This window comes from Chiloscyllium plagiosum, unplaced genomic scaffold, assembly GCF_037043375.1.
Source record: "Chiloscyllium plagiosum isolate Xiang-an unplaced genomic scaffold, Cpla_swu_hap1 HiC_scaffold_9, whole genome shotgun sequence".
In the NCBI taxonomy this organism is placed as follows: Eukaryota; Metazoa; Chordata; class Chondrichthyes; order Orectolobiformes; family Hemiscylliidae; genus Chiloscyllium; species Chiloscyllium plagiosum.
In genome coordinates this window covers 59,322,822-59,350,709 of record NW_028270147.1, presented here as the reverse complement: position 1 = coordinate 59,350,709, position 27,888 = coordinate 59,322,822, and the positions used below count along the sequence as shown (strand labels likewise).

The window sequence follows — 27,888 nt, the reverse complement described above, 5'->3', positions numbered from 1 at the left end:
TCACAAACAGTTTATATCCTTAAATCCATATCAGTTTTTCTCTTCTATTCTCTCCTTTTTCTGAAGGTTCAGTTCCAAGGTTGCCTGAAATATATTCCAGAATTTAAACAGCTGTCTAAGTGTAGTGGTATAACAGTATAATTTTATTTGTTCCCAACATTCAGTAATTGCATTTAGAAAATGGATCAAAATCCACTGCGATCATTCTCTTTCCTGTCTCCAGCTTGCTGCTGCATTCCCAGCTGCCCATCTCCCTTTTTTTTTAGCATCAAGTCTGATGTAAAGAGATTTTTGATTGAATTTCTGTATTATTAATGTTTCTAAAAAAACAGGTATTTGGAACTGATGGAGCAGGTAACCAAGGGTGGAGGTGATAAAGCAATTTTGAGGCACACCCAGAGGAATAAAAAACTCCTGGTCCGAGACCGTTTACAATTACTTCTGGACAAAGGGGAGATCCTGGAGCTGTCTCCTTTTGCTGGCCTGGGAATGCCATATGGAGATATTCCTGCTGCAGGCTGCATAACTGGTATTAATATTCAGATCTACTTTATTTCAAAAGAATATTGTAACTATCAGTCTGAAATCCTCTTTTCCTGGAAGAAATTTTGTTCTGGGATTTTAAAACATTATTTTCTCCACAAAAATCATTTGGAGTTGCTGACTTCTGGCTTGGTCATAAATATTTTTCTGACATTATTTAGGATATCCAGTACTGAAATTTGCCATTTGAGTAATCTGCTGTTCCTATGCTCCATTTGAGCCTCCTCCCATCCTGGCCAGTTTAATTATATGTTTGTAATAATCTGTTTTCTTTGCTTTCATGTGCTTGTTGAGCTTCCCTTAAGTGCACCTATGCTATTCATTGCAACCTGTTGTAGTGATTTCCATATTCTTACCGTTCAACATAAAGAGATGTCTTCTGAATTCTCTGTTGAATGTCTTGGTGACTGTCATATATTGATGATCTCTAGTTATGCTCTTCCCCACAAGAGAAATATTCTCTTATTTCTTTGTGTATTCTATCAAAAGTTTAATTATTTTCAATATCTTATTAGGTCAACCCTCTGCCTATGTTTTTTTAAACAGAAAGACCCAATCTGTCGCTCCTTTCCTGAAATACATACTTAGGCATTTCTGGTATAGAACCTTACAGCGCAGTACAGGCCCTTCGGCCCTCGATGTTACGCTGACCTGTGGAAACAATCTGAAGCCTATACTTCCTACACTAATCCATTTTCATCCATATATTTATCCAATGACTATTTAAATGCCCTTAAAGTTGGTGAGTACTAAAGTTGCAGGCAGTGTGTTCCATGCATCTACTACTCTCTGAGTAAAGAAACTACCTCTGATGTCTGTCCTATATCTATTACTCCTCAATTTAAAGCTATGTCCCCTTGTGCTAGCCATCATGATCCAAGGAAAAAGGCTCTCACTGTCCATCCTATCTAACCCTCTGATTATCTTGTATATCTCAATCAAGTCACCTCTCATCCTTCTTCTCTCTAATGAAAACAGCCTCAAGTCCCTCAGCCTTTCCTCATAAGACCTTCCCTGCATACCAGGCAACATCCTAGTAAATCACCTCTGCACCCTTTCTAAAACTTCCACATCCTTCCTATAATGTGGTGACCAGAACTGTACGCAATACTCCAAGTGCGCTCGCACCAGAGTTTTGTACAGCTGCAGCATGACCTTGTGATCCCAAAAATCAATCCCACTACTAATAAACCACCTGATGAAGGAGCAGTGCTCCAAAAGCTAGTGCTTTCAATTAAACCTGTTGGACTATAACCTGGTGTTGTGTGATTTTTAACTTTCTACCAATAAAAGCTAACACACCGCATGCCTTCTAAACAACCCTTTCAACCTGTGTGATGACTTTCAGGGATCTGTGTACATGAACACCAAGATTTCTCTGCTCATCTACACTCCTAAGAATCTTACTATTAGCTGAGTACTTTTTATTCCTGTTGCTCCTTCCAAAGTGAATCACCTCACACTTGTCCACATTAAACTCCATTTGCCATCTCTCAGCCCAGCTCTGCAGCTTATCTCTGTCCCTCTATAACCTGCAATATCCTTCAGCACTATCCACAACTCCACCGACCTTAGCGTCATCCGCAAATTTACTAACCCATCCTTCTAAGCCCTCGTCAATGTCTTTTATAAAAATGACAAAACAGCAGTGGACCCAAAACAGATCCTTCTGGTCTGATACACCACTGGTGACTGAACTCCAGGATGAACATTTCCCATCAACCACCATCCTCTGTCTTCTTTCAGCTAGCCAATTTATGATCCAAACCACTAAATCAATCTCAATCCCATGCCTCCATATTTTGTGCAATAGCCTACTGTGGGGAAACTTACCAAACACCTTACTGAAATCCATATACACCACATCAACAGCTTTACCCTCATCCACCCTTTTGGTCACCATCTCAAATAAGGTTTGTGAGGCACAACCTACCCTTCACAAAACCGTGTTGACGATCCCTAATCAACTTATTCCTTTAGATGATTATAAATCCTATCTCTTGTAACCTTTTCCAACACTTTACCCACTATCAAAGTAAGGCTCACTGGTCTACAATTACCAGGGTTGTCTCTACTCCCCTTCTTAAATAAGTGGACAACATTTGCTTTCCTCCAGTCTTTTGGTACTATTTCTGTGGACAATGACAACATAAAGATCAAAGCCAAAGGCTCTGCAATCTCCTCCCTGGCTTCCCAGAGAATCTTGGGATAAATCCCATCTGGCCCAGGGGACTTCTCTATTTTCACATTTTCCAGAATTGCTAAAACCTCCTCCGTTTGAACCTCAATCCCATCTAGTCTAGTAGCCTGTACCTCAATATTCTCCTCGACAACTTTGTCTTTTGCCAGTGTGAATACTGATGAAAAATATTGATTTAGCGCTTCCCCTATCTCCTTGGCCTCCATGCACAATTTCCCACTGCCTTCCTTGATTGGCCCTAATCTTTCTCTGGAGCGTTGGAGGCTGTGGAGTGACCTTAGAGCGGTTTATAAATTCATGAGGGGCACGGAGAGGATAAACAGACAAGGTCTTTTCCCTGGGGTGGGGGAGTCCAGAACTAGAGGGCATAGGTTCAGGGTGAGATGGGAAAGATATAAAAGCGACATAAGGGGCAACTTTTTCCCGCAGAGGGTGGTGCGTGTATGGAATGAGCTGCCAGAGGAAGTGGTGGAGGCTAGTACAATTGCGACATTTAAAAGGCATCTGGATGGATATATGAATATTGAATTGAATTGAATTGAATTGAATTAAATTCCTAGAGGCCTGGCATTCAAACCAGAACTCCATCAAATCAAATACATCGATTTGGGCGCCATTTACCAATCTCTGAGAAAAAGAACCAGAAGTGATATCACCCACCGCAACAGCCCAAGACATATAAATAGCAAGCAGGGCAGAATACCAGTGTTTCAATGGAAGTTCATTGATGATGTTACTTAGTTGAAACTTTATTGCTGGAACAGCACAGCAGGTCAGGCAGCATCCAGGGAACAGGAGATTCGACGTTTCGGGCACAGGCCCTTCTCCTGTTCCCTGGATGCTGCCTGACCTGCTGTGCTGTTCCAGCAATAAAGTTTCAACTTTGATCTCCAGCATCTGCAGACCTCACTTTCTCCTCGATGATGTTACTTAGCATGGTGACAAAATGTCTGAGGAAAAGAATCTTCCAACTCAGCGAGCAAACTTACAACCTATACAATTCTTCTTTAGTCCCTTTCCTCTATTGTCATCGAGCTTTTCTTTCCTAATTTTACTCCTGCCTATCAAACCATAACACACACTTCCCACATTGGCTTCTTTTCCTGTCCCTGCATCCCTTTTCCAAGATGACCTATCCTAACTCCTGGATTTTCCTCATGGACTTGGTGCAAGCTTTGACATCATGAATGCGAGTTAAAATATTACATGTACACTGCTGACAACCAGTTTGTCCCCCCCCTTCATCTCTCTCTCACTTCAAAGTTACATTGTTATCAGATCACTTTTCCAACATCCAACTCTGAGTAAGCTATAATTTTCCCAGTTCAACTGGAAAGATGGATGTCATAATCTCTGGCTGTCACCACAATTTCTGTAATCATGCCACTAATTCCAATCTAACCAGCTATCATCTAGGGTTGAAGAAAAGCTGATTTTTTTTCTGGCTTGTTTGAACTTGAACTGATCTTTAAATACCCCATCTTCTCCACCACAAAGATCACTCACTTGCATCTCTGTTAGAGCATTCGTTGATGCCCCTGCATTGCTGCTGGAACTATCATTTCTGCGCTTGTTCGTTCCAGGTTCAGTTATGTTACTTTGGCAGGGGCTTCCCACTTGCACTCCCAGACCACCAATAGCCCCTCCCCATATCAGTAAATCCAACTCATTCAAAATCCTGCTCATTCATTACACATCATCCTTGCTGATTGAAATTGATTTTCAGTCTCCAATACCTGTAAGTTAAAATTCTTATCCTAAGTTTTAGTTCATTTCATGCGTTCAAACCTCGCAAAAGTAATTTTTCAATCCAAAATTCTTTGTAAACCCTTGAGTTTTTCCAACTCTGGTCTATTGTATAAAACCTCCTTTCTCTGACCTCACTATTGCTGAGTGCACTTTGATCTGCCTCACTGTTTTACTTTGTAAGGCCCAACTCTTTGGTCACATTTCTAGTCATTCATCCTAATATTAAGGCTCTTTGTTGTCTGATTACACCTTCTTAAACTTTACCATGTTGATGGCCTCATGAAATTTTGTTCCTGTTAAGTCATGTAATTCAGCTATTGAGAACAATGAGTAGTAACGCTGTCATTTTGTCCTACCTACTTTGCTGTTCTTGTTTATTACTGTGTAATAGTGTTTTTTTTCTTGCAATTCTGGCTTGAAGAGGTTACTGAGTCTTGATGGTGTAGTCATCGAGATGTACAGCACAGAAACAGACTCTTCGGTCCATCTCGTCGTTACTGACCAGATATCCTAAATAAATCTAGACCCATTTGTCGGCATTTGGTCCATATTCCTATAAACCCTTCCTACTCATATACCCACCCAGATGCCTTTTAAATGTTGTAATTGTATCAGTCTCTACCACTTCCTCGGGCACTTCATTCCACATATGCACCACCCTCTGCATGAAAAGTTGCTTACTAGGTCCCTTTGATTTCTTCTCCTCTCACCTTAAACCTATGCCCTCTAGTTTTGGACTCCCCCCACCCTGGGAAAAGACCTTCCCTTTTCACACTATCTATGCCTGTCTTGATTTTATAAACCTCCAAACAGTCACCCCTCAGCCTCAGATACTCCAGGGAAAGTAGCTCTAGCCTATTCAGTCTCTCATTATAGCTCAAACCCTCCAACCCTGGCAACATCCTTGTAAATCTTTTCTGAGCCCTTTCAAGTTTAACAACATGCTTCTTATAGCAATGAGGCCAGAATTGAATGCAGTATTCCAAAAGTGGCCGAACCAATGTCCTGTATAGCCACAACATGACTTCCCAACTCCTATACTCAATGCACTGACCACTAAAGGCAAGCATAGTAACTGCCTTCTTCACTACCATGTCTACTTACAATTCCACTTTCAAGGAACTATGAATCAGCACTCCAAGGTCTCTTCGTTCTGCAGCACTCCCCAGGACTTTACCATTAAGTATATAATCCTGCTCTGATTTGCCCTACTAAAATGTTGCATCTCACATTTATTTAGATTAAACTCCATCTGCCAGACCTTGGCCCATCTGATCAAGTCCTATTATATTCTGAGATAACCTTCTTCACTGTCCACAACACCATAATTTTAGTTTCATCTGCAAATTTACTAACCATACATGGTCTGAAGTCACACAACACCAGATTATAGTCCGACAGGTTTATTTGAAATCACAAGCTTTCGGAGCGCTGCTCCTTCATCAGATGAAGTGAAGAAAAACAGACAAGCACATAAATTATAGACAGAGAGAGATCAAGAGATGGTACAAATGGTGTGACTGAGTGTCGACAGGCCAATCAACAAGTCTCTGCATGTGTCAAAAATGTCACAGCATGGTGGCACGGTGGTTAGCACTGCTGCCACACAGCGCCAGTGACCCGGGTTCAATTCCCACCTCAGGCAACTGTCTGTGTGGAGTTTGCACATTCTCCCCGTGTCTGCGTGGGTTTCCTCCGGGTGCTCCGGTTTCCTCCCACAGTCCAAAAATGTGCAGGTTAGGTGAATTGGCCATGCTAAATTGCCCGTACTGTTAAGTGAAAGGGTAAATGTAGGGGAATGGGTCTGGGTGGGTTGCTCTTCGGAGGGTCAGTGTGGACTGGTTGGGCCAAAGGGCCTGTTTCCACACTGTAAGTAATCTAATCTAATCTATCTATATCTTGGGTTCTTGTCATACTACATGCTCTGTATTTATAAAATCTTCTTTACTGTCTTGTTTTGACACCATTACCTTGGTAACTTGTTATGATCTCTACCTTAATTAGTTTGAACAGTTTTGGATTACTTGATACTTTGGTTAGACTCTCAACATGAGACTCCTATACCTATCATGTTTGTCCAAGCCATTTGTTTTGTCCCCCGCACTATTTTGTTTTTAGCAATTATCTCTCTGCCTCAATTAATTGGATTATAGGTCATTTCTTCACTTGCTATTAAGCTGGTGACACTTTCCTCACCCAGTCTGACACTTTTGATCACCTGCAGAGACTTGTTATTCGCCTGTGATTTCAAATAAATATGTTGAGCTATAACCTGTTGTTGTGTGACATCTGACCTAGTCCTCCTCTCCAACACTGGCACCTCCCCATCATGACTCCACATACATACTGTATTCACATTAAACTATATAGCTGACAAAGAAAATGGACCCTGCACTGATTCCTATGGCACACCACTCGTCAGGGCTCCAGTCCAGAAAGCAACCCTCCATCACTGCCATCTATCAATTACCTTCTAGCCAATTTTGTATCCGAGTGGCTAGTTTTCCCTGCATTCCATGTGATCTAATCTTGTTAACTAGTCTACCATGCAGAACCTTGTCAAAGGTCTTACTGAAGCCCGTATGGACAACGTCTACCGCTCTGCCTTCATCATTCCTCTTTGTCACTTCTTCAAAAAAACTCAAATCAAGCTAGTCAGACAAATTTCCTACACACAAAGCCATGTTGACTATTCCTTGCCTTTGCAAATACATGTAAATCTTGACCCTCAGTTTCCCCTCCAACAACAACCCGCCACTGACATCAGACTCACCGGTCTATAGTTCCCTGGCTTTTCCTTACTACCTTTCTTAAATAATGGCACATGCTAGCCAACCCCCAGTCTTCCGGCATCCCACTCATGGCTATGGATGATACATATATCTCAGCAAGGCATCCAGCAATCACTTGCCTAGCTTCCCACAAAGTTCTCGGGTACACCTGATCTGGACCCAGTGATTCATCCACCCTTATGCATTTTAATATGCCCATCACCACCTCCTCTGTAATATGGACACTTTTCAAGATATCTATTTAGTTCCCCAAATCCTCTAGCTTCCATATCCTTCTCCACGGTAAACACTGATGCGAAATACTCAGGATATAGGTTTGCCTGCTGAGCTGGAAGGTTCATTTTCAGACATTTTTTCACCATACTAGGTAACATCTTCAGTGAGCCTCTGGCCAAAGCACTCCTGATGTTTCCTGCTTTCTGTTTATATGTTTGGGTTTATTTGGGTTAGTGATGTCATTTCCTATGGTGATGTCGTTTCCTGTTCTTTTTCTCAGAGGGTGGTAAATGGGGTTCAAGTCAATGTGTTTGTTGATAGAGGTCCGGTTGGAATGCCATGCTTCTAGGAATTCTCGTGCGTGTCTCTGCTTGGCTTGTCCTAGGATGGATGGAAGTGGTGGCCTTCCTTATCTGGATGTAAAGATACTGGTCAGAGAGGGTCATGTCATTTTGTGGCAAGTTGATGTTCATGTATCCTGGTGGCTAGTTTTCTGTCTGTTTGTCCAATGCAGCGTTTGTTACAGTTCTTGCACAGTATTTTGTAAATGACATTAGTTTTGCTTTAAAACCGGACCTCTATCAACAAACACATTGACTTGGACCCCATTTACCACCCCCTGAGAAAAAGAACAGGTAATGACATCACCACAGGAAATGACATCACCAACCCAAAGAAACCCAAACATTTCAATAGAAAGAGGAAACATCAGCAGTACTTCGTCTAGAGGCTCACTGAAGATGTTACCTAGATGGTGACGAAACGTCTGAAAATTAACCTTCCGGCTCAGCTAGCAAATCTGCATCCAGAACCTCAACCTGAGCTTCAAATCTTCTCAAAACTTGTTTGCAAAATACTCAGTATCTCACCCATCTCCCATGGTTCCAAGGCGGCCTTGCTGATCTTTAAGGGGCCTATTCTCTCCCTAGGTACCCATTTGCCCTTAATATATTGGTAAAAACTCTTTGGATTCTTCTTAACCCTTTTTGCCAAAGCTATCTCTTGTCTCCTTTTTGCCCTCCTGATTTCCCTCTTAAGCATACTCCTACTATCCTTCTACACCTCTAGGGATTCACTCAACCCCTGCTGTCTATACTGACATATGCTTCCTTTTTGTTGACCACAACCTCAATTTCTCTAGTCATCCAACATTCTCTGTAAATACCAGCCTTGCCCTTCACCCTATTAGTGACATAATCTCCCTGGTATCTCATTATTTCATTTTTGAAGGCTTCCTACGTGGCAGACATCCTGCAATTATCCACCGCCAATCAACTTTTGAAAATTCTTGCCGAATACTGTCAAAACGTAGAGCACTGAATTTTAGATTAGGTCTATCCTTTTCCATAACTATTTTAAAAGTAGTAGAATTATGATCGGTTACCCCGAAGTGCTCACCCACTGACACCTCAGTCACTTGCCCTGATTTATTTCCCAAGAGTGGGTCAAGTTTTGCTCCTTCTGTTGTAGTTACATCCATATACTAAATAAGAACATTTTCCTATACACACTTAACACATTCCTCACCATCTGATCCCTTAACACTATGGCAGTCCCAGACTATGTTTGGAAAGTTAAAATCCCCCACCATGACCACCCTATTATTCTTACAGATAACTGAGATCTTACAAATTTGCTTCTCAATTTCCCACTGACTATTAGGGGGTCTATAGTACAATCCGAATAAGATGATCATCCCTTTTTTATTTCTAAGCTCCCCCCAATAACTTCATTGGGTGTATTCCCTGGAATATCCTCCCTAAGTACAGTCATATTGTTATCGCTTATCAAAAATGCCACTCCCCCTCTTCTCATGACCCCCTTTCTATCCTTCCTATAATATTTGTATCCTGGAGCATTAAGCTGCCAGTCCTGTCCATCTCTGAGCCACATCTCTTTTGCAGTATGATATCCCAGTCCCATGTTCTCTACCATGCCCTGAATTCATCTACCTTACCTGTCAGGTCTCTTGCATTGAAATAAATAATTTAATTTATCAGTACTATCTCTTGCAAATCTCCCCACCATTACATTAGCCCCCTTCCAATTCAGGTGCAACCTGTCCTCCTTATACAGGTCACTTCTACCTGAGAAAAGATTCCAATGATCCATAAATATGTATCCTTCTCCCCTGCACCAGCTCCTCAGCCACACATTCATCTGTTCTATCCTTCTATTACTACTCTCAATAGCACATGGCACCAGGAGTAATCCAGATATTACTACCTTCGAGGACCTACCTTTTAACCTCCTGCTTAATGTCCTATATTCTTCCTATGTCGTTGGTTCCAACGTGTGCAACAACCTCCTGCTGGCTTCGCTCCCCTTTGAGAATATTCTGCACCTTCTCTGAGACATCCTTGATCCTGGCACCTGGGAGGCAACACACCATTACCTTGCAGTTGATGCAGAATCATTTTTAGATTCATGATCATAGTTCCACAAGAGTTAACTCAGTTGCAAAATAGATAATCTCAGTAACTCCTTCAAACAGTAAAATTAACAAACTTGTTTTTTTTTGTAATCTGTAATCTAAAATGTAATGTCAAAATATGGCAGTTAATTTGTGAGCAACAGGCTCCCAAAAACTGTTGTAAGTTACTGGGTGGTCTGTTTTTAGTGACGTTAGTTGAGAGATAAGTACTGGCCAAGACATCAAGGAAAAGTCCCTTGTTTTTCGAGGTAGAGCTGTGGCATCATATGCATCCACCTGAAAAGGCAGATGGAGCTTCAGTTTAACTTCACATCCTAAAGATAACAAAGAATCTATTGCTAAATAAAATAAATAGAAAAATAAATATCCAGAAGATAGTACCCTCGGTATTTAGTTTTGATAGGACATGTTAAAGGATGTTATATTTCTGATTTTTTACAACTATTTATATTTGATATAATAATGTATTAGCGAGTTTTGAGAAGATTTGCAGCTCAGGTTGAGGTTTTGGATGTAGGTTTGCTCACTGAGCTGACAGGTTCATTTTCAGATGTTTTGTTACCCTACTAGGTAACATCTTCAGTGGACCTCATGCAAAGCATTGCTGAAAATGCTTCTAGGCATTCCAACCGGAACTCTATCAACAAACACGTTGAATTAGATCCTATCTACCACCCCCTGAGAAAAGGAACAGGAAGTGACTTCACCACAGGAAATAACATCACCAACCCAAAGAAACCCAAACATATAAATAGAAAGCAGGAATTTTCAGTATTTTCTCCAATGCCCTATTGGGCATTGTTCACTATATTCTTTTTAACAGACTAACAGGTCCCCTGTTCAGTTCCTGGTCTAATATTTTCTAATCAACCTGTTTAGGGATGTTATTATACATCTCCTGGACCAGGTGGGACTTGAACCCAGATAACTTGGCTCAGAGGTAGGGACACAATTACTGTGCCACAAGAACCCTCAGTTCCTGGTCTGTGCTGAGTTACCTAATCTCAGATAGACAAGCAGGAGGCTGGGAAAACACAGCAAGCCAGGCAGGATCAGAAGGCGGTGAAGTCAATGTTTCGGTTATAACCCCTCTTCAGGACTGGGGCTGGGGATAAGGGAGGCTGCAGATATCGAAGGATGGAGGGGTGGCTGGGTGGGGAAAGTTGAAAACAAGTAGAGAAGTATGGTCTGGTTGGTAGCTGGAAGGAAGAGTCAGTCAGAGGAATGCAAGGGAGGCGGCGGGACTGGAAAGGGGGTTGAGGGATGGAAAAAAGGTTATTTGAAATTGGAGAACTCAATATTGAGTCCTCCAGGCTGTAGGCTGCCCATGCAGAAGATGAGGTCTTGTTCTTCCAATTTGCGGTCTGATTCACTGTGGCAATGGAATGGGCTGAGGATGGTCATGTCGGAGAGGGAATGGGAAGGGGAATTAAAATGGGTGGTGACTGGGAGTCAGATGGGCCCTTGTGGGCCTGGCTGAGATGCTTGGCGAAACGTGCCCTTAGTTTACGTTTGGTCTACCTGACATAGAGAAGACCACATCTGGAGCACCGGATACTGTAAACTAGGTTGGAGGAGAGACGGTGATTCTCTGACTCACCTGGAAGGAAATTTTGGGGCCCTGGATGGAGGTGAGCGGGGTGGTGTGCCAGCAGGTTTTGCATCTTTTCCCGTTGTAGAGGAGATACCCAGGGCTTTGGGCGGGTTGTTGGAGAGAGTGGTGCAAACCAAGGATTGGCGAAGGGATCAATCCTTGCGAAAGGCAGAGAAGAGTGGGAGGGGAAGATGTTCTTGATGGTAGGGTCCAGTTGGAGTTGGCAAAAGAGTTTCAGGATGACGTATTGGATGGTGGGTGACAGAGGGTGAGGACAAGAGGGATCCTGTCTTTATTGCGTTTGGGGAGTGGATTTAGAGCAGTGGAGGAGGTATGGTGGAGGGCTGTCTGGATGACAGAGGGGGAAAAAGCACTTTGTTCAAAATAGATGGACATATGGGATGCTTGGGAGTGAAATTTTTCCTCGTCTGAGTGGATGCAATGGAGGTGGAGAATTTGGGAAAGCAGGATGGAGTTCTTGCAAGGTACAGGGTAGGAGGTTCAGTCCAGGTAATTATGGGAGTCTGTGGGTTTAAAAATGTCCATCTGTATACTGTTGTCAGAATTGGAAACAGAGGTCAAGAAAGGTGAGGGAGGTGTCTGAGGTAGACCATGTGAATTTAAGGCAGGGTGGAAGTTGTGGGTGAAGTTTATGAACTGCTCCAGTTTAGCCTGGGTGCAGGATGCAGCACTGATGCAGTCATCGATGTACTGACGGAAGAGTTGGGGCAGAGTGCCTGTGTAGTTACTGAATAGGGACTGTTCAACGTATTTGACAAAGAGGCAGGCGTGGCTAGGGCCCATTCCAAGTGTCCGTGGCCAACCCCTAGATTCAGAGGAAATGGGAAGATTTGAAGGAAAAGTTATTGAGGGTGAGGACTAATGAGGCGGAGGTGGAGCGTATTGGTGGAGACGAAGAAGCTGAGGGCCTGGAGTCCATCCTTGTGGGGTATGGACATGTGTAAGGACTGCATGTCCATAGTGAAGTAAAACACTGGGGGCTGGGGAACTGGAAGTTATTGAAGAACTGGAGGGTGTGGTTAGTGTCATGGATGTAGGTGGGAAGTGTCTGGACCAAGCGGGGTGAGGATAGGGTCAAGATAGGAAGAAATGAGTTCGGTGGGGTAGGAGCATGCAGCAACGATGGGTTGGCCAGGGTAGTTAACTAATCTCGGGCAGGTGGTGATCAAGATAAGAATATAAAATGTAGGAGCGGTCAGATGGTCCCTTGAGGCTGCTCTACCATTTAATAAGATCATGGCTGAAGTTCTTATATTAGCTATTCTTTTCTTCCTAAAGCTTAACTCACTTAATGCTCAAAAATCTATCACTATTACAGTCGGCCTTGCACTTTCAGTGTAAAAAGGGGACAAATAATCAACCATCCTGCTTCCATTTACTATCCAATGATGCCTTAGCAAATATTTATGTATGGACACAGGACTATAATATTTTCTAATATTTATGAAACTTCTTAATTAGATAGTAATTTCATAGATGATAGAATAATACTTATTTTACCATGCTAAAAATGAAATATTTTAAAGCTCTAAATGTCAAGATAAAATTCAAACCAGAACAATAAACAACTAAACAAATTGGCAATTTCTGATGTAGCCAAGTGAACTACAAAACATCCAATACCTTGTATATGCTTTGACAAAGTGCCAGATAGTTTAAAATGAGCAATAATCTAGATTTATAAGCAATATTTTAAACTACTGCTCCAAAGCAAATGAAGAGAAGAAACGAGTAACCAAATATGCTGAACTGAACAATAAATCAGGCTGATCCTAAAATCAAAGTCTAACAATTTAAAGAGAACAAACTCCTTAGTGTCCTTGCTAAGTTATGAATAATCAATGTCTATCAGAGTTGCCAGGAGAGAAGCTATTGTACTCAGTGCGAAATGATAAGTAAGTCTATGTCTCTAAAATAAAACATTTCTGGCTATTTAGCTTGTGAATGTCAAACTAAAAGAGCTACCCTCTTACTAAAACACATGCTACACATGTAGACTATGCCGGTTGTAACAATGTGAATGTTTAATTGAACTTTCATAATTCTGACCCCTGCAGTAGTGAGGTCAAACTTCAACATAAAATTATGCAACTTGCTTTGTTTGCAATTTTCTGATCTGAAATAATTGATTCATATTAAATGGAACTAGTAGCTCGTCTAAGGGACTATTTAACATCATGTGAACTGGGGTAATAGGCAGCAGCAGACGATTGGAGGAGAAACTATGATACAATTTTTATTCTTGTTCATGCCCTTGCCATTTGTATTTGGGTCACTGAATTACAAACAGTACAGCATGCTTGATTTATTTTATTTTCTCTTAGTTTAGCCCAGGATCTCAATAGTTTAAATTATCGACCACATTAATTCTAAAGTAAATTTGCAATTATGATTGTGGTTGAATGTCATCTTCTAATTATTTGTTATCTTTACATCATCTGTTTAGGAGTAGGAAAAGTCAGGGACGTTTGGTGTGTATTCATTGCTAATGATGCAACAATCAAAGGAGGGACAGCCTACCCAATCACAGTGAAGAAGCAGCTGAGAGCCCAAGACATTGCAATTCAAAATGGACTGCCTTGTATTTACTTGGTGGATAGTGGGGGAGCATTTTTACCACTTCAGGTAACAATAGAATGCTTCACAGATAGGAGCCTTTACAAACCAGTCAAAAGATTATGATGATACCTCATGAACTTTACTGAATTTGCTAAAGTCTTGTTACTTCTTTGTGATATACTCTCAAGAACTAACTTCTTTATCACGGGCCTTACTATTTTGCTTGAGGTCATTGCACTACAGAGTACCAGGATGAGACAGGTCCTGTGCTATCTTGAGCAGTTGTCAGGTGAGCATTAATCAGTTCCGGAAATGTGTTGCTGGAAAAGCGCAGCAGGTCAGGCAGCATCCAGGGAACAGGAGAATCGACGTTTCGGGCATAAGCCCTTTCCTGAAGAAGGGCTTATGCCCGAAACGTCGATTCTCCTGTTCCCTGGATGCTGCCTGACCTGCTGCGCTTTTCCAGCAACACATTTCCAGCTCTGATCTCCAGCATCTGCAGACCTCACTTTCTCCTCATTAATCAGTTCCCCACAGTTAGGGGAAATAGTGCTAATGTTAGCAAAATGATGAGTGCATTGTGCATTGGAAAGATATTCTTGTAGAACTGATTAAATCTGCAGAACATGAAGTATGAATAGAGTGGAAGTAGCTCAGTTCAAGTTATAATCCTTTTTCCTTGATGACAGCTTAAGAACACGGACCAATGCTGACTTCTCACAATTTTATTTGTCTATTGAGATGACTATGCTCAAAAGGTGACAATGCCCATCATCAAACATTTAGTAACACTTCAATGGAAACATGCTAAGGCCAAATTGTACCTTTAAGTCTACAAATAGAGAGGATCATGCAGACAATTAAGATTTAGACAGCTGTTGGCTGAGGATTTCTTCTTCTTGTGTTTTCTCTTTGCTTCTTATGTGTTTGTTTTTGAAGGAGTCGACACCCTTTGATATTTTATTACACCAAATGCTGTGATCCTGGGTGAGCTTCTCCTATAACTTGGGCTCAATAGCTAACCTCTTAAGTAAAGCCGTCAGAATGTACTTATAGAGCTTTCTTTGACCATCATGAGAGTGCACCCTTGATTCAACCTCTTTTGTTTGCATGACCAGCCCAATTCAGTTGTGACTGTCTCAATATGTTTTGATGCTTGGCATGCCAACTCAGGTGAACACCCCAGTGTCTGGTATTTTGTCCTGCCATCCAGTCTTCAGAATCTTCTGGAAGACAGTTGAAGTGAATGTCATTGAGCCTTTTGGCATCACACTGGTACACATTCCACAGTTCAAGTCTTGCATCTGTACAGCAAGGACCTGTTACACTGTAGAATATCAGTTTGGTTGACAGACCTGCTCTTCTTTGTTTCCAGATTGATGTTCAAATTCTGTTAAAGGCTAATCCTCCTTTGGCAATTCATGCATCTAGTCATCTGCATAGAGAATGTACTGCTTAGATAAGTGAACCTAACTGCTTCTAACGGGTTCTGGTCTAGAGTTCATGGTAGGGGTGCTCAGAGCAGGCTGGTACATTACCTGAGTTTTCTTTGTATTGATGATAAAGCCAGTACATTGGAGAACAAGCCCATGCTTCACAGCATCTCCAGCTCTGATCTCGCAGCTATTTCACAGTCATTGGCAAATACAAAATTGTGAAATGTGTCCTTTGGGGCTTTTGATCTTTTCCTTGGGTTGTCTCAGATCAAGTAACTTTCCATCCACATAATATTTGATTTTGATTACAGGATCACCATCAAGGAAGGCATTAGAGAATATGGTGAAGAAAAGAATTGTTGAAATGGATTGGTGCTGGATGCAACTTTGTTTAACTTCTTCAGTGATTGGGAGTGGGTCAGAGCACTTAGCATGATATAGGCCACGCATGAGTATGTCATCATGGAATTGTCAAACCATAGTGATGAATTTTCCAAGGTCTTCCAAAGATGCTTATGGCTGACTATGTCACGGGCCCTTACAAAGTGAAGAAAAGTAGTGCAGAGGTGCATGTTCTATTTTTGATATTTTTCCTGGAGTTGTCAAGTTGCAGATACCATATCAGTGGTTCCTCAGCACTTTTTTGAAATTGCACTGACTATGTGGCAACAGATCCTGATCAAAATGTTCCATTAGGTAGTTCAAAATGTTTGTGGCAATATGGAAAGGAGTAACATTCCCTGACTATACACAAGATTGAAGAGTTGCTTACTGCTTGTACAGGTCAACAATTGAGACATCTCTGTATTCTTACAGAATGACCCCTTGTTTATTTGTAGACTTAAATAGTTGAGTGATCTTCTCGACAAGTATTGACCTTTGATCTTTTTGATATCAGCTGGGATAGCATCACCTACTAGAGTTTTCCTGCCAGATAGGTGTATGATTACACATTGTTTCTAACAATGTAAGATGATCATCAAGACATTAGTTAATGAAAACCCTTATCAGCCTCTTGATTGCTTTATCATTGGTGAATCAAGATCTGTTGAGGATGTGGTCAAAGTGTTTTGATAAACATCTTGACATTTAGACTTTTTATGTGAATACGGTTGACTTGACAGTGTGAAAATTGGTGGTGAATTAGTAAACTGGAGCCCAAGGTACACTTCAAAATTGTTCTGGTGTTAGTGATTGGCATTTGGGTGAAATTCACCTGCTTTCTGATTCAGTCAAGTGTGTTGTGTCTCTCTGAGCATACATTGAGCAGTCCTGGGAATGTTTCGGGAGGCATCATGCTTGGACAGTGGTGACTTGTCATTGAGCAAAACTCTAAAGCAATGAAGTTTCTCTAGCAGTAACTCCTGGATGATCTCATTTTAGTTGCAGTTCCTTTTACACGGAAGATGGTAGGTGTCTGAAATGCTCTGCCGGGGTTGATGGTAGAAGTTAATACGATAGCAATGTTTAAAAAGCATTTAGACAGATTGATGAACAGCCAGGGGATAGCGGAATATGGATCATGTGTAGGCAAATGGGATTAGCATCATCATTGGCACAGACATGGTGGATCAAAAGGCCTGTTCCTGGGCTGTACTGTTCTATGTTTGATGCAAAGTAATGTTAATGTTTATGAGCGGATTGGATAATAGTAGAGTACACCATCTCCCTGAGATTGTCTAATCTTGGAAGAGCAAATTACTGCAGATGCTGGAACCTGTAATGAAAACAAAAAAAAGCATCCATGAAGAGAGTGCAAGCTAATGTTTCAAGTCCAGATGACTTTTCATCAGAGCAGTCATGTAGTGAGTGTCCATTTCAGTGCACACGGATGACTCTCAAGTTTCTCAGAGAGATTCTTTCATGATCGCCTACTTGACCCTTGAGACACTGAGATGCTTTTGGACCTTAGATTTGAAATATCATTGTGATGGTTGGTCTGTACATGGTTTTCATTGCAGACACATTCTTTCTGACCTTGTGCCTGTTGATGTCATTGTCAATCGGATGTCAATGCATGCATAGGGTTGGAGGTGTATCCAAGACACTTTGTTGCAATTAAGGAGATGGAAAATTGTGTTACTATGAAGAAGCCATACTTAGTGCACATCTTCAGCAAGAGAAGACCATTGCTTTTTTGTTCCCTCCTAAGGTATTTATTTTGGTGATCTAATCAATGTTGAAATCTACAAAAATGCTAAACTTGTTTAATTTTGCTGTTGTAACAATCAAAGAGTGGAGGTCTTCCAATAAATTTATCCTTAACTTTAAAGAGGTTGGCCATTGTAGGGGTGTACACATTGATGAGACTTATCTGTCAGTTACCATGCAGGGGTGTTTGATTACCAGCAGACCGTCAGTTCACTGATAAGAAAGATCATGACAGCCTATGCCAGCTTTCCTTTTCACATTCTTGTTGCCATTCTCCTTTTCACAGTCCACCCAAAAGAATGTAGAACCTGCACAAATTTCCTTAAGCTGGCTGTCCTCAGATGAATTTTACTGAGGGTAGCAATTAGAACATTGTGCCTGGTCAGCTTTCTACCAATGAACAGTTATTCTTTCAGATCTGTTGAGCTGCTTACACTGATGGGGTCCCTACCAGTTGTGGCCTCTTGGCTAGTGCAGGTAAAGTCTGGAATGTCTTTGTAATCCATTGTGAGTTTGATAATAAGATTACAACTGTGCATTGGAGTGTAGAGACTCAAATTGTACCTGTGCCTCTTTCAGGCAGACATATTTCCTGATAAGAACCATGGAGGACGAATGTTCTACAATGAAGCAGTAATGTCAGCACTGGGCATTCCTCAGGTAACAGAAAATTCTTCTTGCTGTCCTTCTATTATGAACGTTAATGACCTGTGAATCTCAAATGCGTTAGTGGGATAATGCACAGTAGTGATTCTTTTGACATCAGGTATTTACTCCAAAATTGGGGCCTGGAGATCCCTTGAAATTAGGCGTATGATAGAGCCAGAGAAATCTAAGCAGCCATTCAGGGACCTGGAGACAGGGATTACTTCATCTCTTCATTACCCAAAAACGCAATTCCATACACTTACCTCTGCTGGGCAGTTGGCCTTTTCCATTGTGGATCTGTTGCCGAGCAGTAAACACCACATCTTCCTCTTAGCTCAATGTCGCTATTACATTATGGCACCGATGACATGGTTAGACTATTATTTTTGTCTATTGAATAAGTTCTCCCACCTGTCTTTACAGGAACTTCGGACTAAATTTCTGCTATTAATGTTAGTGATGGGGAACAGACCAATAACCTAACTTTCGGGGTTGATCCTATTGTCTGATCTTTTCTAAGCATGGGTTGGGGCTAAAAGCTGAGGCTTTAAATTGGCATGAATTTGCTCCTTGGCAGTAGCACAAAGCAGATAATGACAAATTTCAGCCTACTTTACAGCTGATTTTCTTTCCTGTAACGTTAATGGTAACTTTGTCAAATTGCTATGTCACCTGTTTCTTCTGGAAATTGTGGAAGAAAGGATTCAGAAAAGCAGAAAATAATTTGGGATGAAATAAACCATTATTTTTGAAAAAATAAGAAGTCTTTATTTTCTGTATTAGCTAGTTACTGAATGCACTGAACTCAGTGCTGAAATATCCACATTTCATTGTGTTTTAAAGGTAGCAGTTGTGTGTGGCTCATGCACTGCTGGTGGTGCATATATCCCAACAATGGCAGAAGAAACGGTGATGGTGGACAGGATTGGGACAATATTCCTTGCTGGACCCCCACTTGTTAAGGCAGCAACAGGGGAAGATGTTAGTCCTGAAGAACTGGGGGGTGCAAGTCTGCATGCAAAGTAAGTACTTGAAATGATCATAATGGGATGGGAATCATTATTCTAAGTGGCACAAAATTTATAAATATTTTGTGTGTGCAGGCATTCTTGAAGAGTTTAGCTAATTGCTTTAATTGCTGAGTCAGGTATTCAGTATGCACTAGATTTTTATATTAGTCTATTGCCAAAATCATAAGATCAGGGGCAGGGATGGCCTAGAGGTGTTGTTAGTGGGCCTTTAATCCAGAAACCCAGGTAATGATCTGGGTTTGAATCCTGCCACAGCGGATGGTGGTATTTGAGTTCCGCAGCAAGAATTGAAGGATACAATTACACGGACACAATGGCCTAGTGGTATTATCACTAGACTATTAATCCAGGGACCCAGGATTCAAATCCTGTCACAGCAGATAGTGAAATTTGAATTCAGTTTAAAAGTAAATCTGATGATAACCATGATTTAATTGTCGTGAAAAACCACCTGGTTCACTAATTCCTTTAAAAGCGGTAGATTTAGCTCTGATGGTTAGCCTGTGCTGTTACTAACACTAAGGTCATGGGTTCAGTTCCCACACTGACCAGGTTTGTTATTGGGGTTTGCAAGTTGTGGATTCCTACTTGCAGGATGTGTGCTTTAGAACTGTGGATTCTGTGTAATCCAAGATGGAGGACAGGAAAAATTTCTGACTGTAACAGCTGCTCCTTTTTTTTTGAGGTATTTTAGGTGCTGGACGTGATTTCCTCGAATTTCAGGAGCAGTAGTTACTGTCTTATATGCTGTTGCATTGTTTTGGAACTTTGGAAAAAAAAGTCAAAACAACATCAGTTTTAAAAGGGAGAAGAACAGACAACGGAAGTACATGGGGAGGTCATTGTAGTAGAGAGAGAAAGAGAGAGAGAGAGAGAAAACGGACCTGCACAGTTATGGGTATATGAATAGGAAGGGTTCAGAGGGATATGGGCCGGGTGCTGGCAGGTGGGACTAGATTGGGTTGGGATATCTGGTCGGCATGGACAGGTTGGACCGAAACTCACCGACTCCCACAGCTACCTGGATTACACCTCTTCCCACCCTACTTCTTGCAAAAATGCCATCCCATATTCCCAATTCCTCCGCCTCCGCCGTATCTGCTCCCAGGAGGACCAAGTTCCACTATAGAACACACCAGATGGCCTCCTTCTTTAGAGACCGCAATTTCCCTTCCCACGTGGTTAAAGATGCCCTCCAACGCATCTCGTCCACATACCGCACCTCCGCCCTCAGACCCCACTCCTCCAACCGTAACAAGGACAGAACACCCCTGGTGCTCACCTTCCACCCTACCAACCTTCGCCTAAACCAAATCATCCACCGACATTTCCACCACCTCCAAAAAGACCCCACCACAAGGGATATATTTCCCTCCCCACCCCTTTCCGCCTTCCGCAAAGACTGTTCCCTCCGTGACTGCCTGGTCAGGTCCACACTCCCCTACAACCCACCCTCCCATCCTGGCACTTTCCCCTGCCACCGCAGGAACTGTAAAACCTGTGCCCACACCTCCTCCCTGATCTCTATCCAAGGCCCTAAAGGAGCCTTCCACATCCATCAAAGTTTTACTTGCACATCCACTAATATCATTTATTGTATCCGTTGCTCCCGATGCGGTCTCCTCTACATTGGGGAGACTGGGCGCCTCCTAGCACAGCGCTTTAGGGAACATCTCCGGGAAACCCGCACCAATCAACCACACCGCTCCGTAGCCCAACATTTCAATTCCCCCTCCCACTCTGCCGAAGACATGGAGGTCCTGGGCCTCCTTCACCGCCGCTCCCTCACCACCAGACGCCTGGAGGAAGAACGCCTCATCTTCCACCTCGGAACACTTCAACCCCAGGGCATCAATGTGGACTTCAACAGCTTCCTCATTTCCCCTTCTCCCACCTCACCCTAGTTCCAAACTTCCAGCTCAGCACTGTCCCCATGACTTGTCCTACCTGCCTATCACCTTTTCCACCAATCCACTCCACCCTCTCCTCCCTGACCTATCACCTTCATCCCCTCCCCCACTCACCCATTGTACTTTATGCTACTTTCTCCCCACCCCCACCCTCCTCTAGCTTATCTCTCCATGCTCCAGGCTCTCTGCCTTTATTCCTGATGAAGGGCTTTTGCCCGAAATGTCGATTTTGCTGCTCTTTGGATGCTGCCTGAACTGCTGTGCTCTTCCAGCACCACTAATCCAGAATCTGGTTTCCAGCATCTGCAGTCATTGTTTTTACCCTGTTGGACCGAAGGGTCTGTTTCCATACTGTACATCTCTATGACTCTGTGACTCTATAAGAAATGGGAGAAGGAAGAGGCTCGATAAACCTGCTTCATTGATAATTGATCATGGACAGCTGTCTGTCCCCTATAACCTTTAGTTGTCTAGATGCAATGCCCACTACTCTCCAGGGAAGAGACAGCCAAAGACTGACACCCTCTGAGAGAAGAAATTGCCTCACCTCTGCAACTTAATTTCACAAATGGAGTATACTGCATCAGAAAATAGGGAGGTTGAACCCTTTGGCAGGAGGACTTTTATTTAAATGAAGAGAGAGACTGTGGAATACTGCAGTACAAAGGTATCTTGTCCTTGTACTTGAATGACAAAGTTAACTTGTAGGTATAGCAAGTAATTAGGATTACAATTATAATGTTGGCCTTCATTGCAAGGGATATGAAATATGAAAGTAGAGAATGTTTCTGTAGCTGTAGAAGACCTTGCAAAGCCTCATGCTGGAGTCCCATGTGCAGTTTTGGTCTCCTTACTTAAGGAAGACATTCTTGCATTCGAAGCAGTTCAGAGCAGGTTCAGTCGACTAATTCCTATGATGAATTGCTTGTCTTATGTGGAAAGATTGATTATTTCCTTGTTGGTTGGTTATTTCCTTTTTCGAGTTTAGTAGAATGAGAAGTGATCTTAACGTAAAAGATTCTGAAGGAGCATATAACAAATTGACATGCAGACTCATAATTTCCAAAGAAATTAATAGGGTTATTTTGTGGGGACCTGCAGATTTCTCAGTTCAATCATCCTCACAAAATAATGTCTCAATTTTAATGTGTTTGCAGCATCCTGAGGGCCAATGGTAATAAACCACATCCACCCAGCTTCAGTTCCTAGTCTGACACTCACTGTTAATGTTCACTCATGAAAAACAGCTGTGAATGAGGCTGAAGAGGGGAGGAGTTTGTAGTAAACAATAACGTATTTACCTGTACCTCCTAAAAAAAGATTGAAAATATTATTCAAATGACCAAATAATTGGGAGAAAGTATTATCCCCAGGTATTGGTTTTAATAATTAAGTTAATTTTTAAAATCTTTTAGTACTGCACTTTGAACACCATCTTCCATGCCACAGCAAATCCCCTTTGTGATTTGGTTAGGGCCTTTTTGATGCTATAGCAGAGTTAGAAATCTGATTGGAGAGGTTCAGACATGAAATTGCAGGAAAGAAAAAAGAAATAATACTCAGTGTTTGAGATGATATTTTGTGAAGACAGATGTACTATTTGATGAATAGTTTGGTTAGGACAGTGATTTTGGTAATTCAGAAAGATGAGTTACTACCTGAGAAGAGGGAAGCTTCTGAAATTCTGGATAGAATAGGGCAGTCTGGGAAGTTGGATGATTGAGAGTTGAAGGTGAATATAATCAAAGGAATAGAGATGAGTATTATTGCTAAGAGGAGAATGGACAAGGCATGGAAAATGAGGGATGGGGTAACTCATTGTGGAGGTTTAGTTTCAAGAGTTGTCGCTGGAAAAGCGCAGTAGGTCAGGCAGCATCTGAGGAGCAGGAAAATCGACATTTTGGGCAAAAGCCTTCATCAGGAATGGACAAGTACCATGACAAAAAAAAAGTTTGGTTTTAATTGTGTGATAAAGATGTTGGTGAGGTCTTGAACATGTCGACAGTGGAGGTGGAAAAGCAAGGAAGTGATGTGTAAAGGGATGGCTGACAGTGGAGAAAAGAGAAAAAACAATCTTACATTATTGTCAAAGATGAATCTGGAGTTGGTGTTTTTTTTGTCAGAAGAAAGTGAGACACATCAATGGAGGCTCATTTTGAACCCAATTCTGTTATGTGAAATCTAATTGTAAAGAAGAAGAGAAGGAACTAGCTGATTTCTTTAGGAGATAACTGATAAATGATTCAAACTTAGAATAAATTCCCTGATAGAGATGGATTACAAGCATACTTTATTAAAAAAAAAGTTAGGAAAGAAATACTTGAGGCTGTATTACATATATAAAAGATTAATTGGAAAAGACAATAGTACTTGAGTTATCAGTCAATGTTATTCCTCTATTAAAAAGAAAATAGAACAAATCTGGTGAGTTTGTTAATGTTGATGTTTGGAAAGATAATGGAATCCTTACTCAAAGATATAATAGAAATTGAAAACACAATAAAGAATAGTTAATATAATTTAAAAGGAAGATCATACTTAATTAACCTGATTGAATTCAAAGAAGTAGCACAAGGTGCAGGTAAGACTGCTATTAAAGATCTAATATATTTCTATTTCGAAAAGTCTTCAGTAAGGTACCACACAGTGCGCACTCGTGACAATTAAGATTAGTACATTTGAAGTCAGGGTAGAAATGACTAACAAGCCAGCTACAAACCAGTTAGACTAAATGGTAGATACAATGAAAATGTTTTCACTTGTAGGGATATCAGAAAGAAGAGCCTATATATAAGATCGTCTTGCGACCAGGTAAGAACAAATCAGATAGCTTTCCTCCTTATTTTTCTTCCTTGTTTGATTATAATAGGTGTGTATAAAATTTGAACCAATGGTCTTTACAATGAATGTAAATAGTTATCTCATTATATGCTAATTGTAAGGATGAGTCAGGCAGGTTCTTTGAGTTTTTAACAAAGGATGAGTTCAAATTTATTTCTCTGAAATCAACCTGGATAAAAACATCAAAAGGTTAAGAAAGTCCCAAATTGCAACACATGCACTTAACATAATTACAGATTAAATGTAAACGTAAGTAAATTTGGCCAAATTATGCCCTGAGAAATAAAATAATGCTGTACTGCTCAGGCTTTTAGTTCCTCACTGAAATGGTCTATCAAAATGTAACCAGACTGTCACCTTTCCTTCTGCAAATGTTGTTGTACAAACTTTTACTCATAAGCTTTTCCAGAAGAATCTCTGCCTGTTTGTAGGGATGTAGACATCAGGAAAGACTCAATAAATAAAATACTTCGCTGTTAGTTTGGAGGGAGAGATAGCAGCTTTACCTCACTGCTGTTATATTCTCTCCCACTCCAGACTTCCATATATAACTTGATTCGTCATGTGACTTCTCCTTAACAGAGCTACAAAACTTCATTGTACATTCCAAAGAGTAGTTTTTGATAGTTCATTTTTGTATGTCTTCTTAACTATGGTTTCATGGCCACAGTAAATTGTCCAGTTACGCACTGAATCTCCATTACTTTTGAGGCAAGAAGTTGTTATCAGCATCGCTTCAAGGTCTGTTGTTTCTGGCGATCTTCCTAGGCTCTGTGTCACCATTAACTAGAATGTAGCCCAGAGTGATGTGACTGGCAGCCATTTTAATGTGAATTGGTGTCTTTTGTGTCAGTAAAATGCCTTTGTTTTTCAAAAGTAAGTCCAAAAACACTGAATCCAGCCATTAAAATCTCAAGTTACTATTTTATACAATATTACTATTGTGACAATACTATGGAATTAAGATGTGTATTTTGTCCTTTTTTTTATGAAACGAGGCTGAGACAGAAGTACCAAGCGGACTGTTGCAAGCCAGTAAAGTAAACAGCTTGTGAGGTCTTGGGTTTTGTTTTAAAGTTGGAACAATAGAAGCAGCATGAATGGTTGAGTCAGGCTTGCATGGAACCAGGGTTTTAGTTTAGCTTTCAGTAGTTGTTTGGGTTTTGAAGCTGCCATATTTGTTTCCCTTCTACAACAAAGTGCTTGAGTTCTCTCTTCCCGTTAGAATTTTCTGTTGATGTTCTTTCCTCCTGGGCTGGAGAAACATTGAATCTGAGACAATCTATTTTAGTGAATGTGTCTTTGCCAAAGGTGTGTTCATGGGATGTTACTATTTCACAACAGTTGCTGTTTAGTAGTTAACTAATCTATTTTTCTGTTAGGTTTTCCAGTAGAGGTAAAGTTATATCAATTCTTTCTTTTGTTTGTATTTTAACTGTAGAGTAAGAATTATGTGTGTTTTGCTTAAAGTTAAATAGTGTCCAGCTGAATTACATCAAGAACACAGCATCTTAATTTGCCTTTGAATAAGAAAAAGATAGACTAGAAAAAGATAACTTGACGTATTTGAAGGGGGTTTAGTCCGGTTCATAACACTGCACTATATTTATATTAGTATATTTTATATTGTGCTGCGGTCATGAATAAATCCAATAGGGAATTGAAATTTCTTTACCCAGAGAATGGCTAGTATGAACAACATGCGACTACATGAAGTATTTGAGGAAACCAGTGCAAAAACATTTAAGGGCAAGCATGGACCTGTTGGACCAAATGACCTTTTTGTTTCTGTTATACATTCATGGGATGAAGGTTATATCACTGCGTAGGCCAGCATTTATTGCCCAAGCCTAATTTGCCACATGCAGTTAAGAGTCAACCACATTACTCTGGGGTCAGGCTAGACCAGGTGAGGATGGCAGTTTCCTTCCCTAATTAGTGAACCAAATGGATTTTTCCGACAATCAACAATGGCTTCATGGTCATCATTAGACACTTTAATTCCATATTTTTGTTGACTTCAAATTCCATCATCTGCAGTGGTGGGATTTGAACCCAGGTCTCCAGAACATTTCCTGGATCTCTGAATTAACAGTCCAGCAATAATACCACTAAGCCGTTGCCTTATTTCATTGCTAGATATATCATTACTGTAGTATATAATGTGATTATACTTTGTACCTTCCTATCCTCTTCATTTATAGCCCATCTAGACTGTAACCATACTTTCTGAGTTTTCTCAGTTATCTCTGCTTTTTTAAATCTTTGAAGGACCAAGCATAGTGATGTTTTAAATAAGTGTACTTTAGAGAATACATGGAGTGGTGATCAGTAACTGGCTTACCATTCCTTTCATAACTTTTCAGCTCACCACTGTAGAGGTTAGGGTGAAGCAGTGCTTTAACTTACAATGTACAAATTTCTGTGACATGGTAGAGAAATGTGTTTTACAATCTATTTCTGCCTTTCCCACCAACAACTGGAAACCTCAACACCATGCTTTTGGTGCAGGTACTTTGGATGCAGGAATTCTCTCTCTTGTTGCTCAACAGCCTCAATACTTATCATTCCACCTAGACTATTGTAAAACTGGTGATGTTTCTGTTTTTCAGGATCAGCGGATGCATTGATCATTTTGCAGCTACAGAGGAAGAAGCATATGAATGTGTCAGAAATATTATCGCCACTTTAAATCTTGATATTCCATCAAACAAGATATCTGACTTTGAAGAGCCTCTTTATGCAGTTGAAGAACTGAATGGTCTTGCTCCAGGGGATTATGCACATACATTAAATGTTAAACTGGTTAGTTTTGAAATACCTGCAATTACTTAGTCATGTCAGTCTCGAAGCATTAGTGCAGTGTCTTCCCTTACTTTCGTAGCATGCATGATATCTGCTGAGACAGAAGCACTTGAATCTAGATTAGAGTGGTGCTGGAAAAGCTCAGCAGGTCAGGTAGTATCCGAGGAGCAGGAAAATCGACGTTTTGGGCAAAAGCCCCTCATCAGGAATGAGGCTTGCTGTGCTTTTCCAGCTCCACTCTAATCTAGACTCTGATCTCTAGCATCTGCAGTCCTCACTTTCGCCATAAGCACTTGAATGCCAGATTCAATGTCTGGTATGTACTGAGATGGTTAGATCAGGAGTTGGATCATTTTAATTAGCTTTGTCTTGGAAATGGAAAAAAATCAGCTTGAGTTTTTGCTCCTGATTGTTAGTAATTAGTGACACATTGCTGAAAAGTGCATGTGTAGCTGATTCATGGGAACAGAATTGGGCATATGAGCAATACTTTCTCTTGTGACAAACATTGACATGATGGAGGATATCCATAGGGGTTGTCCACCTGTAATTTCAGGAAGAGAGCAATAGAAATCCCTGAAAAATGGAGGACAGGAGGGAGAATCCCATGGATCTTCATGCCTAGAATCATCAACTTTAGGTGGGAAGGAGATAATGGTCTTCTGCCGGCTTGATTCAAAATACATGTTGAGATGAATGAATTAATTAGTTCTTCTTGAAAAAAGAACTTTGAGTAGTATTCAATACAAATGGGTACTGCTGTGGTCATAGTTCTTGCATTTTGATTGCACAAGCAGAAAGCTGGAACATTTTAGCCAGGTAATTATGACTCTAATTACTGCATCTCAATCTCAGATCTAAATTTAACAATTGACATGGTTCTTTACAGATCATTAGGATCTACTTGCAATTTTTTCCAAGTATGATACCTTCTGAAGTTGTGCAGCGCTAAACTAGA

The 27,888-nt window shown here is 41.0% G+C and overlaps 1 protein-coding gene across 3 annotated transcripts in view; it reads left to right on the top strand.

Moving 5' to 3' along the window:
• Nucleotides 1-27,888, top strand: part of LOC122554404 (uncharacterized) — an 85,471-nt gene that overhangs the window by 12,461 nt on the left and 45,122 nt on the right. For all 3 annotated transcript variants that reach the window (XR_006312986.2, XM_043699369.2, XM_043699370.2), the window contains exons 3-7: nt 333-529; nt 13,996-14,174; nt 18,275-18,355; nt 19,187-19,365; nt 26,738-26,930. Coding sequence is in view for 2 of the 3 variants with exons in the window: in XM_043699369.2 (XP_043555304.1) it covers nt 333-529; nt 13,996-14,174; nt 18,275-18,355; nt 19,187-19,365; nt 26,738-26,930 (829 nt within the window). In the remaining variant the exon portion in view is untranslated. The remainder of the gene's footprint in view (nt 1-332; nt 530-13,995; nt 14,175-18,274; nt 18,356-19,186; nt 19,366-26,737; nt 26,931-27,888) is intronic.